The following is a 12,392-nucleotide window of genomic DNA, read 5'->3' on the forward strand; positions in this document are numbered from 1 at the left end:
ATAAACATACCTGTGTTCGTGCTCGTTCGATTCATTTACATGCCTAGTTGGTACAAAGAAATAACCCTAGCTTAGGGGTACCCGCATGTCCTGCCTCCTTAACAACCATCTTTAGCTAACAAGCCTTTGACTTCACTTTCTTCATACCCAATTCTATTTCCATTTACAGTTTTCTAGAACTATAAAGTCAGACTTGAAAAGTCCTGTTACATTGAAAGTTAGATATAGAGGTGTTCATTAATTGGTTTGGTCTATTTGATTTTTTGGTTTTGAATTTTTTTGTTCGCCTTTCCCGAAAGCCAAACCTACCGTATTGGAAATGTGTCTAATCAAACGGGATTCAACTGATTTATTTGGTCCAGTTATCCAAATAAACAAGTTATTATTCGGTTTATTCGATTGAATTTGTTCGGTTATCTGAATAAGCAAGGTTTGTGAAACCGATAACATAGCCGAAAACCGAATCCACAGTTTGATTCGCTTTTTTGTGGTCATGAATATTGTTTGGTTTTTGATTTTTTTTCACACCCCTAGTTAAATGAAAAAAAAAAAATACTAGGTTGCTAGAGATTCATAGCAACTCCATCAATTTCTACACTATAATTAATTATAAATCATATATTTAAAAAAAATGATCTTTCATTTAAAAAAAAAAAACTCCTACATCACATCCGCTATTTTTGTCTTTATCTTGCGCACAAACACTTATTTTATTATATTTATTGTTTTATACACTCATAATAATTTAATAGAGGATGAATACTCGCTTTTCAGTTTTCATATATATAAAAAGTTACTGTAACGATTTTTCAAATTATAAAAATAGGATATAGATATGGTGATCTCGATATGGAGTTAAAAAAAAAATAAACATTTAGTTTAAAATGAGGAACTCTTGTAAGTGCTCTTAGATGACAAAAATTAGGGGTGAGCAAGTTTAGGTCCAGATCGAAAATAACCGAGAACTGAACCGAAAATATACCCAACCTGACCCGAACCTAAGTACCTATGTATTTAGATCGGTTCTAATTTTTCATATAAAATCGGGTCGGGTCAAGTCGGTTCTTTTCATGGTGAAACTCGAGTTTGACCTATGGACCGGAACCGACCCTATATTTAGGGTAGTGAATCGGTTCTATGTTTTATGTTTGATCGGTTCTCAGGTCAGATCAGGTAGGGTCGTGTTTTTCCTTTTGCTCACCCTTAACAAAAATCGACACTAGTTGTTCAAAATAGTAGCAAGAAAGAGAGAAAACTCAAGTTAGGGTGGAGCATTCCTGTAAATAGTGTAAACTAGAAGGACTAAAAGATTTTGATCTTGAAACAAAAATAAATTCCCAAATCTCTGAATGAAAACCTAAAACCCAGTTGGGTGTTGAAATTCCTGATCGATGCTGTGAAGAAGGTTATCAGAAAAAGAATGACATTAGCAGCAGGGATCGGGTATGTGCTGCTTGCACTGGGCCCTTCACTCGCTCTCTTCGTTACTGTCGTCTCCACTAAACCCTTCTTGATCCTCATTCTTCTCTCTAGGTATTTATTTATTTCACTATCTTTCTACTACTCTGCTAAAATCTTTTCAAAACTGATATGTTTACCAATTACTGCTAGTATAGTAAGTAACCCTTGTAGTAGACTTGACTTTTCAAGCCACCTTCATGCTTTGAGTTTTCTAACGACCCTAATTTGGATCAAATTATGTTCTAAAGTAGATTCTGATCGTTAGAAGAATATTCTAACTAATACATCATCATCATCATCATACTCAGTAAATCCCACCAATAGCAAAGCAAATGTAGGGTCTGATGAGGAGGGTACGATGTACACAGCCTTACCAATAGAGAGGCTGCTCGGCTCGATAGTAGTTTTGCATCAAGCCTTGGACATAAGGCACATAACACTCAGCAATCGGGACAAAGACCGATTAGTGCATGTACCCTTTTGTCTTTCAGCTATCAACGCCACCACATAATGCATGATTAACCGTCCTCAGCTTTTAACGTTATTTTCACGAAATTAGTAAAATAACGTTAAAATTAGTGCACTTTCACTTTTGCCCCCCTGGCCCACACATATATACATTATATGCACATACCGCAAGCGGGGCGTATATATTTCACAAGTGTTGTTTATTTTGGACCTTTCTTTGTTAAGAATTTCCTTTTTTAGTTGCGTAGATACTACTAATGTATGTTTGTATGCATATATGCTTGTGCAGTACACTGTTGTGGCTGATTAGCTTGATTGTGCTGTCTGGATTTTGGAAGGCGTTTCTTCCAATCAAAACGTCCGCATGGTGGCCTTATGTCATTCTTATTCTCACTTCTGTTGTCTTCCAAGAAGGTCTCCGCCTCGTGTTGTGGAGAGGTTACAAGTGTGTTTATTCTCTTCATTCGTTTCATATTCTTTTAATAACTTTGATCTATCTGTGGTTTGTTCGCATTTTGCAATGTGATATCATTTTGATGGCCGTTTAAAAAACACGTGGATGGAGGGTATATATATATTGGCTGTTTTGTGCTCGTTGTGTTCTACTGCTTGATTAATAATATAATGTTATATATATATCTACTTTTGCTTTGATCAGGAAGATGGAAGATATGTTGGATGCCTTTGCTGACAGAGTTGCTAAACCCCGCCTCTATCTTACTGATAAGATGCAAATCGCCCTTGGTAATCATCACTTCTCTACCTTTTTACTCGTACAAATTTTATAAAAAACGTTGCGTCTTGCTTCTTACATTTAAGCTGCTTTATATACAGATTTCTAATTTTTTTATAAAAAGAATATAATAATAACTAAAATTTAGCTTGGGAAAACCGAAACTATTAGGAAAAAAGGCTAATATGGTTGATTGTTTACAGCTGGCGGTCTAGGTCATGGTGTGGCTCATGCAGTCTTCTTCTGCCTTAGCCTTTTAACGCCTTCATTCGGTCCTGCAACGTTTTATGTTGACAAGTGCTCTTATGCTCCATTTTTTCTTATTTCTGGTGAGACTATCTTCTCATTCTAAATTATGCATAAAATGTAGTAAAGTTGGTGTTTTCTTTTGCACTATAAGAAACCATAAAATGAGGCTATATATACACACACACATACTATCTACTCCTTATCCCATGAAATTAACAACAGTGTCCTCTTTTTGGGATCAAAATCATGTTTTCCATTGTTCTTGTCACAAATTGTTGCTGCAATGCTGCTGTTGGTATTTGTGCACGAGAGACGATTCTTTTCTTAAATGTTACTACTTGACCAAATAGGGCACATTAATTTTAAAAAGGGACAATTGCATATTTCCCCTTAAAAACTGCTTAATTGCGTATTTACCCAACTTAAAATTAAAATTACATATATCCCCTTTCTTAACTATTAAAATTGCATATATCCCCTTCCTTAGCTAACAAAATTGCAAATTTACCCATTTTGATTTATTTCATTAAAAACAAGTTATTTTTACCCCCTATTTTTACTAAACTTAAAAAAAATATTTATTCATTTTTACTAGTTTTTGTAGATTTTTACTAGTTTAGCGGTGTATTTCAGTGTTTAAGTTTTAGTAAACATGAATAAATATGTATCTTTTTAAAGAATTGTGAAAAATCCACAAAGACTAATAAAAATGAATAAATTTGTATTTTTTTAAGTTTTAGTAAAAATAAAGGTAAAAAAGTCGTTACATAACTTGTTTTTAATAAAATAAATCAAAATGGGTAAATTTGCAATTATATTAGTTAAGGAAGGGGATATATGCAATTTTAATTTTAAGTTGGCTAAATACACAATTAAGCAGTTTTTTAAGGGGAAATATGCAATTGTCCCGTTTTAAAAAGAAGAGATGCGACAGTGAGATGTAATTAAAAGGCTCTCAAATAAATTGAAAAGAAGGGGTAGCTAGGTAATTAATATTACGCTTTGATAATCATATAACTAGAAGCATAATTTGTCTAACTTAACATTTAAATCTAATAATCTGCAGCTATTATTTCCCTTGCATTTGTTACAATCCACACTTTCTCAATGGTAATTGCATTCAATGGGTATGCGCAAGGGAATAAGAGTGACCAGTTGATCGTCCCAGCCATTCATATAATTGCCGGAACATTGGTAAGACCTGTTTCTATTTTCCATGTGTGTGTAGGAGTGTAGGACTTCTATTACAGGTGGAAATTTCAACCTGTTTGTATGAAAAGCAGGTCAATCCAGTCTGTATTTTATTGATAATGGGTCAAACATATAAAAATGAGAATATTAGCTGAAAAAGAAACAGTTCCAAGTGATCGAATGCTGTTCAGTTGGTCAAAAGTCTCTAAACGTTTACTGAAATGCTTAAAATGCTCTAAATCCTTTTATCTAAATTCATAACACTTGAAACTTCATATTTACGCATTTCATTAAATATAATTTATAGTATGTCCATTGTTCATTTTCTTTAACTTAAATCATTACATAAGAGAAGGGTATTTATGTCAAAAAAAAAAATAGGAAAATGGGTATATTTGATATAGTGATTTTTTGTTGGGTAATCTAAATATGATATCATCTAAAGTTTTGAAGGTGATATATAAAAATATCCCATTGTTTTAATAATTTATTTTTGTAATCATATTCCATGCATTAGTTTGTTTATTGTAAATAAAAGTATATCCGTCAAAGGGTTTGTAGGGTAGGGTCACAAGTGTGATATGCAAATACCAAGATCCTTCTGTCGTGTATCCTCGATTAATGCAGCCTCAGATGCTATGTTTCAAATCTCGATTCTAGTATTGAGCGAAAGGTTATACCTATGGTTCGGTATTACAGGTCAATCCTAGTCCACTAATACCAATAGGCAGCAGAGGGAAAGAAGCACTACACCTAGGAATCAACAACACTAAAACTTTGTTATAAATTATCCCTTTCTTTAGCAGACTTTTATATATATATAATACAGGATTGCTTTTTGTATGTGGGCATGTGTATGCATTTAGAGAATAACTATATACTTTATCAAAGGAAAAGAACTGTTTACCTGCATTGCGGTATCGTTTTCCCTTGTACTTGGTTTAAAAAAGCGCGAGTCGTGAGGCGTGTGCATCACGTATGCGATGTGTTGCTCTATGTACAACCAAATAAAGTAAACCTTTTATAGTTTCTTCATCCCATTACGAGTAAACTACCATTTTGGTCCCCTGAGGTTAGGTCAATTTTGTCACTTTAGTCCAAAACTCAAACCTTTTGCATCTACGTCCCTGTGGTTTCAGTTTTATTGCCATTTTGGTACAAAAGTGAAATCATGTCATATTTTTCTTATAAAATCCTGCTATTTTGTCTTTTTCCTCAGGGGCAAAAGTGTGCTTTTAGTAAAACAAACTAAGATTGACCATATTCAAAAGATCCAGGTTATCCATGGATGCCCCTGTTTGGAAAAATAAAGCATTTCAGCTACATGGGTCATAAAAATACAAACTTTGGATCGTTTATGACTTCTTGATTTTAATTTTAAGAACATATAACTTGATATATGCAAAAGATCATAGGTTATTGCAGTTGTTAGGAAATCTTTAATAAATACCCACACATATTTCCTTCGTTACTTTTTATTCGATGGCCACGGGTCTCATTAGAACATAGTTTGCTGTTGATTCGGTTCTTCTTTTATCATAATCTACGTACAGCATTTGTTGTTTGATTGATTCACTTCTAACATCTTTTTAATTTTTAAATTATATTTGGTAATTATGTTAATTGAAAATGACCATTTTGCCCCTAAGGAAAAGGACAAAATAGCAGGATTTTATAAGATAAATATGACCTGACTTCACTTTTGGATCAAAATGGCAATAAAACTGAAACCACAGGGACCCAGATGCAAAAAGTTTGAGTTTTGGACTAAAGTGGCAAAAGTGACAAACCTGAGGGACCAAAGTGGCAGTTTACTCCTTTGATTTTTTTGTTACATATCAGCTCCCTACAGACCCTAATTTGGACCAGTTGTTACCAACCAAGTACATGACTACATGAGGCACCGCCTCACTCATCAAGTGTTTTGCATTATTTTGATGTTTTAGGTTATAATTTTAATTGCATTATTTTTATAATCATAATTAACACAATCATTACTTGTATAAACTTTTTTTTAATGAACGAGTGTTTGCTACCTGATCCTTATCGTTTTAACCTTTACCAAAGAAAATGATCTGTTACCCATTGTCTGTGATGCAGACTCTTGTGAATCTGGCGTCGAGTGGCTGTATCGTGGGGATCCCACTGTTGTATATTGTGGCATTGTCGACTTTAGCTTACTGTGGGAAGATGGTTTGGAGGAGGTTGACGGAGACTCAAATTAGGCTCGCCCCTCAAAATCAATGATAAATTTGATTGGATCTGCAGTTACTAGTTTTCCGAGTTGACTTAAGGGTTCATAGTTGGTTGGCTTATTGTGATGCTATTACTGCTCTTGGAAACGACGACGTTTTGATCTTGTATACAGCCATGACATTGTTTTTTCTGATATCTTTATAAGAAAGCATTTCTTGACAATTTTAAAAGTTCCACATAAGTCATCAAAAGTATAAAAAATGAATTAGAAGTCATTTGCTTTTCTTAATTGGTGTTGTTCCACCTCATTTATGTGTTGTAATTCAATTTTTTTAATAAGAAATAATATGAAGTTTAAAAATATTTTTGAAAACCTCAATTAACAAACATGTTTTTAGAGTGTTTACATGCTGAGAGAAGAATTACATCAGACATAGGTGTGTGCTTTTGTTTGTATATCAATATCACACATACCAACTAGATGATTCAACCTGCGCATTGCCGGGGGGGCGGCAAAGGGAATTTGGTTGGTATCGATTTTGTTCATCTTGGTGTTGTCACGCTACGGGAAACCAAAAAGAAAACCGAAAGATAAAGTTGTAACATAACAAAAACGATATGTACATGTTTATATTTTTCAAGCGGTTTAAAAAAACATACTACAATACCAACTTTTTAAACTATGTATCATACAAGTACATGTTGGAAATCATAATCTTATTTGTTATGCACACGTAAATGCAGGTTCTAAGCACTAGTACTCGTGTATGACTCTTCCACTCGCATTTTAGTGGTAGTAAACCGATTAATATTTAGTATTTACTTGATGTCAACTTGTGTATCATCCTGTTTTGCTGTGCTGTTACGACAACCCAATGCTTCAAGATATCAAACGTATTTAAGTTAAGCACGAACATAACTCGCTTATCCAAAATAAAGTTTTGAATAAACATGCGTGCACTCATTATGTAGAGTAATAGTAGTTTAGGTATTCTTGTTGTTTCGAGTCGTACCTGGAGGTTATTTGTCTAACCCTTGCGAGCAACTTACTATTACCAGACGCATGATATTCGGGACAGTGACAACCTATAAAAGCATATAGCTGCCTATTTGTTTTGACCCGAACCATTATTGACCCATTACACAGCCCAGCTGACTGTTTTGCCAATCACACATTTCATATATTCGTTTAGTACCCCTCCTTCATGCAATGTTTTTTGTTCAACAAAATCGTGATTTCTCAAAAAGATGGATATTGAATGTTGAGATACTAGCAGAAAGATAATAAATTCATAGGCTTTGCCAAAAGAACAAACTAATGTTACACTTGAGTAAAGCTGTAACAGAACAAAAAATAAAAAAAAGTTAGTCCTGCAAAATGTACGTCTTACCAGTAATCTGCTGCATGTCAAAAACCGAAAAGAATGCCTACAGCCCGTCAAACATCCCATGCTGACTCGCCACCTAACCCGATTTGAGCCTCTGGGCTCAGTAACTGTACAGCAGAAGAACCACTAGCTTTGCTCTTAACTTTCTTCTTTTTCTTTCCCACAAGACGACCATCATTGTCGTCGTCAACTCTTTTATCATTTCTATTTTCATTGTTTTCTGTGGCATCAATACGCACCGTTTCTTCTTCGTGTTTGACTTTCTTTGACTTTTTAATCCCTTCCTCCTCTGTGACCATGACGGGTCGGTCCTTTAAGTCTCTCGATTTGCGTTTTGATTTCTTCTCTAAAACAGGATCCGTGACAATGGTATTCTCCTCATCGCGTTCTTTTGTTGTTACATTCGGTTTATGTTCCTTCATTTCCTGTCCCTTTTTCTTATCATCATCCCGAGCATCAACCAAACGATTATCATCTGCATCAACCGTCACATTCTTCATGACTTTATCGATTGGTTTTGAGTTGAATATCTGCAAGCCCGGCACCAGCTTCTTTATCTGCATTAGTAGACAGTTTATTTCAGAGGTGGACCCACAAACACGTTTTTTTTTTTTTAATTTATGAATTTGTATACATATGTTACCTTTTTTGCTACTGTATCTTTCTCAGCAACAGGGTTCCCAGCTAGGTTGAGATTTTTTAGATTTACCAACGAAGAAAGTAACTGAAATTCCAGAATGAAACCATGAGTTTAACATGTAAATTACGGTACCAATTAAAGATTATTTAAAAGGAGTTTCGATGAAGTGGCTTACCTTAAGATCTGACCACCTCATAATCAAGTTGTTTCCCAAATCCAGATTTTGGATTTTTGTATTTCGAGTCAACTCACTTGGAAGAGTCTGACGAAACGATTAACAACAAAAACAAAAAAAAAGAATAATAAAGAACTGAAGCAGTGTTCTATTACCAATAAGTAGCTATATACAACTCAGCGTAAGTAATGATGTTTAAAATACGCATAGATGCTACATTAACCAGTGCATAATCACGGCTACATGTAGCAGAATGGGGTAACGTGTTGAAACAAATACGGTCAGGTTAGGTTGGGCAGCCAACCTTTTTTGTTGCGTTTATTTTACTTTATAAATAATTAGTGTATCAATTATCAAATATGATTAAAATGCTATATCTTTAAGTTATTAGACTGATTATTTAATTAAAGCGATAATCATAACGTACCCGAATCTCATTATGAGAAAGCCTTAGTTCTCTTAACTCCGTACAGGATTTGATTGAAGAATCGATGCCTTGGATTTTACAGTTTGAAAGAGACAGCTAGAGTCAAAGTCAAAGTCAAAATATTAAAATTTCATAGAAACAAAATAAACACTCAACCGATCCTGGGGGTATACAAATTGAAGGTGTTTTGTTATAACGGCTTACTTTTGTGATTGATTTAACCTTGCTCAGACTTTCACCGATTTTAGTGATTGGATTCTTTGAAAGAACTGCAGAGCACACAAGCAACAGTCAGGTGGATTTAAACTGGGATCATATTATGGTAAATCGTAGATAGTAATCCAGTTCAGATCTCATACCTAGGGTATTTAATTCTTTCATCTGATCAAGCCTGCAAATTGACGTGATCTCATTGTCTATTAAGAAAAGAGAGTATTTTATTAGTTTCATAGAGATCATGGGCAAAGCTTAAGCAGGGCGGGAGGGAGGGAGCGGGCCGACCCCCCGAACTTTTCGCTCAGTAGTGGAGAGTATGTAGTTTTCGTATAGAAATTTTTGGGTATATATGTTTTCGACCCCCCGGTTTTATTAATAATTTTTAGCTCCGATGACTTCCGCCCCCCGGTCGGAAATCTCAAGCTTCGCCACTGATAGAGATAAGAGTGAGCCTAAACAGCACATACAAAGTTAAGGCACAGATAGAAGCATTACCATTCAAGATTAGTGCACGTAGCCTCACAAGACTGCTGACGTCATCCATTGATTGGATCATATTGCTTCCAGCATTTAATACCTGGTTGCAACATATTCATGAATCAAACATATTTCCACGTGCATTTAGAAGGTTTAGTTGATCAACTTCATAACGGGCATAGTGCAGATTAAGCTGATTGTTCGTTTACCCTATTATTATATGATTATATATAACTTGGTAAAAATCCTGAATTTAGCAATCAATCTTCAAGGTCATCAAGTTCTAAATTTACATATGTTTTCTCAGTCATCATAACTTAGACACGAAACTGAAATAAATGTGACTCACCGTTAGACAAACACATCCCTCGATGCCTTTTAAGCTTCGGAGCTTGTTCTGCTTAACTGATAACCACTTCAAATTTACACATGGCTTCAACCCCTAGTTCATCGATCACAGAAAAACCAAATAGTTTGAGGTTCATCACCTTTAACAAAAATACAATGATAAAAAGAAACAGAAATTCTGTATTCTGACATCAAACATGGTAATTTAGGCCTGTAAACAAACCAAATGTTAGGTGAACCTTTCGTAAACGGTTCGGCGGGAAGTTCGTTTATGAATATGAACAAAAACTTTCGTTCATTTCATCAACAAACCAATATGAACACATGTCTCGTTCATTTGTTTAAGTTTGTTCGTTTACTTTCGTTTATGTTTTGTACATTTACATAGTCAAGCTATGCAATTAATGCGGTAAAAAATTGGATATCGGTCAAGGACCGATATTTGAGATATAGGTTATCTCGGTGAGATATCGGTAATATTAATATAATGCAGAATTTATATATATATAGCAATTTAACACTGATAATTCAGTGATATATCAGTTTTATCGGTCAAATATCGGTGACATACTGGTTATATTGGTCAAATATCGGTGATATATTATGTCGGTCAAATATCGGTCAATATCGCCGATATTATCGGTACCGATATTTTGACCGATATTTTACCAAGGGGCTGATATGACCGATATAAGCGATATATCACCGATATTAACTGCATAGTAGTCGAAGTAAATTGATTTATTAGCAATTAGTAATTAGTAATAATAATCGATGCATCATTCATCGACCCATCATCCCAAATATACTTTAAACCCAAACCTTGGGGAATCGACTAACAAATGAACATAAAAGAAGACGTTCAATTTCTTCATTTATGTTGAATTACACTCCTTTAGAATATTAACAAACGAACATAAACAACACAACACATTCATTTTCATGTTTGTTCGGTTCGTTTACACAGGTTCATAACAAAAACTGATTCAGAATTATCTGACACCAAACATTCAACAATTAATATGACCTCACACACATTTTCATGTTCATAAATACAAAAACCTAAATCAATTTCAAATAAAATGATTACATAATCACCTCGAGAGAGGATAAATTGTTGAATGTAAGGTCCAGTCTCTCCAACTTCTTGAATTCACCCAAACACGAAACCTAAATAATAAAAAAAGACCGTAAGAATAATATTAAACAAAAGATAAATTAACGAAAATAGTGGTGCTGATTGAAGCTTTTACATCGGACAGAGCTCTGTGTGTGAATGTAACAGATGTAACGGCGTTAGGATCAGTGGTTTTCCTCTCTTGCAAAACCTGTTCGGAGGTTAACGCTTTCATTACGGTCGTAAGGTTTCTGGTTTCTGTGTAAACCCTAGGCTCTCTCAGTTAGTTCAAAAACCCTGCAACCATGTCTACAAATTTATTTATTTATTTATTTATTTATTTTTGCATATTTTAATTAAAAAAAGTTGGTATTGATAAGAAAAAAAAAAGTAAATTGTTAAAATCGTCCTTAAGGTTTTAACATTTTTTGCCGGATCCATCCAAAAAGTTATTTTTTCTCAACCGAACCACTCAAGTTTTACATATGTTTCTAGATCCATCTATTTCTCTAACACCATAAAACTAACGTTAACTAATGGGTGTTTTGGATGGACTTGACAAGTGCCCAAAACTTAGGAACAATTTTAACAATTTATTCTTGTTAATGTTTTTCTATTTTTTTAGGGTAAATTACACTTTTCGTCCTTTATGTGTATATCGGATTACAACGAATAGCCTTTAACTTCAATAATTACAGTCACGATCCTTTATTTGTAAAATCCATTACACCTTACGTCATTTGGCCCTAACTTGGTTGAAATTTTCAGTTATGAATGACATGTGCCTTGCACATGAGGGTAAGTTAGTAATTTTACTAGTATAAAGGACGAAACGTGTAATTTACCCTTAAACAAATAAACAACTCACCCTCTCTATCTCATCTCACTTCTCTCTCCAACCAACTACCACCACCACCAAATCCAGCGACCAACACACAATCGATCAAACACCCCCAAATTCAATTCGATTTCCCTCAAAAAATCAATGGCACCAAAGGCAGAGAAGAAACCAGCTGAGAAGAAGCCGGTAGAAGATAAAGCACCACGGAGAAGAAGCCAAAGACCGGCAAGAAGTGCCAAAAGAAGCCAAAGCTGCCACCAGAGACAAGAAGAAGAAGAAGAAGAAGAGAACGAAGAAGAGCGTGGAGACATACAAGATCTACATCTTCAAGGTGTTGAAGTAGGTCCATCCTGACATCGGAATCTCCAGCAAGGCAATGGGAATCATGAACAATTTCATCAACGATATGTCACACCCCCAAAATCCACACGCGGAGTATCACCGCCTGGAGGCGTGACATGACCA

The 12,392-nt window shown here is 34.7% G+C and overlaps 2 protein-coding genes across 2 annotated transcripts; one reads left to right on the forward strand and one right to left on the reverse strand.

Annotated features, from left to right (window-relative positions):
* Positions 1–1,337: 1,337 nt before the first annotated feature.
* Positions 1,338–6,522, forward strand: LOC110908400 (gamma-secretase subunit APH1-like). Its single transcript, XM_022153338.2, has 6 exons — positions 1,338–1,533; positions 2,219–2,374; positions 2,588–2,673; positions 2,866–2,991; positions 3,978–4,105; positions 6,203–6,522. The coding sequence occupies exons 1-6, from the start codon at positions 1,421–1,423 to the stop codon at positions 6,347–6,349; spliced, it is 756 nt and encodes a 251-aa protein (XP_022009030.1). The 5' UTR covers positions 1,338–1,420; the 3' UTR covers positions 6,350–6,522.
* A 1,029-nt stretch (positions 6,523–7,551) lies between these two features.
* LOC110908401 (leucine-rich repeat-containing protein 40) lies at positions 7,552–11,394 on the reverse strand. The gene is made up of 10 exons (XM_022153339.2): positions 11,223–11,394; positions 11,068–11,139; positions 9,971–10,063; positions 9,640–9,721; positions 9,288–9,344; positions 9,133–9,197; positions 8,929–9,024; positions 8,502–8,588; positions 8,330–8,410; positions 7,552–8,243 (listed from the first exon to the last, which is right to left on the reverse strand). The coding sequence occupies exons 1-10, from the start codon at positions 11,319–11,321 to the stop codon at positions 7,737–7,739; spliced, it is 1,239 nt and encodes a 412-aa protein (XP_022009031.1). The 5' UTR covers positions 11,322–11,394; the 3' UTR covers positions 7,552–7,736.
* Positions 11,395–12,392: the final 998 nt, after the last annotated feature.

This window comes from Helianthus annuus, chromosome 14 (assembly GCF_002127325.2).
Source record: "Helianthus annuus cultivar XRQ/B chromosome 14, HanXRQr2.0-SUNRISE, whole genome shotgun sequence".
Lineage (NCBI taxonomy): Eukaryota > Viridiplantae > Streptophyta > Magnoliopsida > Asterales > Asteraceae > Helianthus > Helianthus annuus.

Coding starts and splice junctions, on each gene's coding strand:
- LOC110908400 (XM_022153338.2), top strand. CDS start 1,421: ATGACATTAGCAGCAGGGATCGGGTATGTGCTGCTTGCACTGGGCCCT. Junction 2,375..2,587: donor GTGTTGTGGAGAGGTTACAA/GTGTGTTTATTC, acceptor TGCTTTGATCAG/GAAGATGGAAGATATGTTGG. Junction 2,992..3,977: donor TCCATTTTTTCTTATTTCTG/GTGAGACTATCT, acceptor AATAATCTGCAG/CTATTATTTCCCTTGCATTT.
- LOC110908401 (XM_022153339.2), bottom strand. CDS start 11,321: ATGAAAGCGTTAACCTCCGAACAGGTTTTGCAAGAGAGGAAAACCACT. Junction 9,198..9,287: donor GAAAGAATTAAATACCCTAG/GTATGAGATCTG, acceptor TGTGCTCTGCAG/TTCTTTCAAAGAATCCAATC. Junction 8,411..8,501: donor TGAGGTGGTCAGATCTTAAG/GTAAGCCACTTC, acceptor CTGGAATTTCAG/TTACTTTCTTCGTTGGTAAA.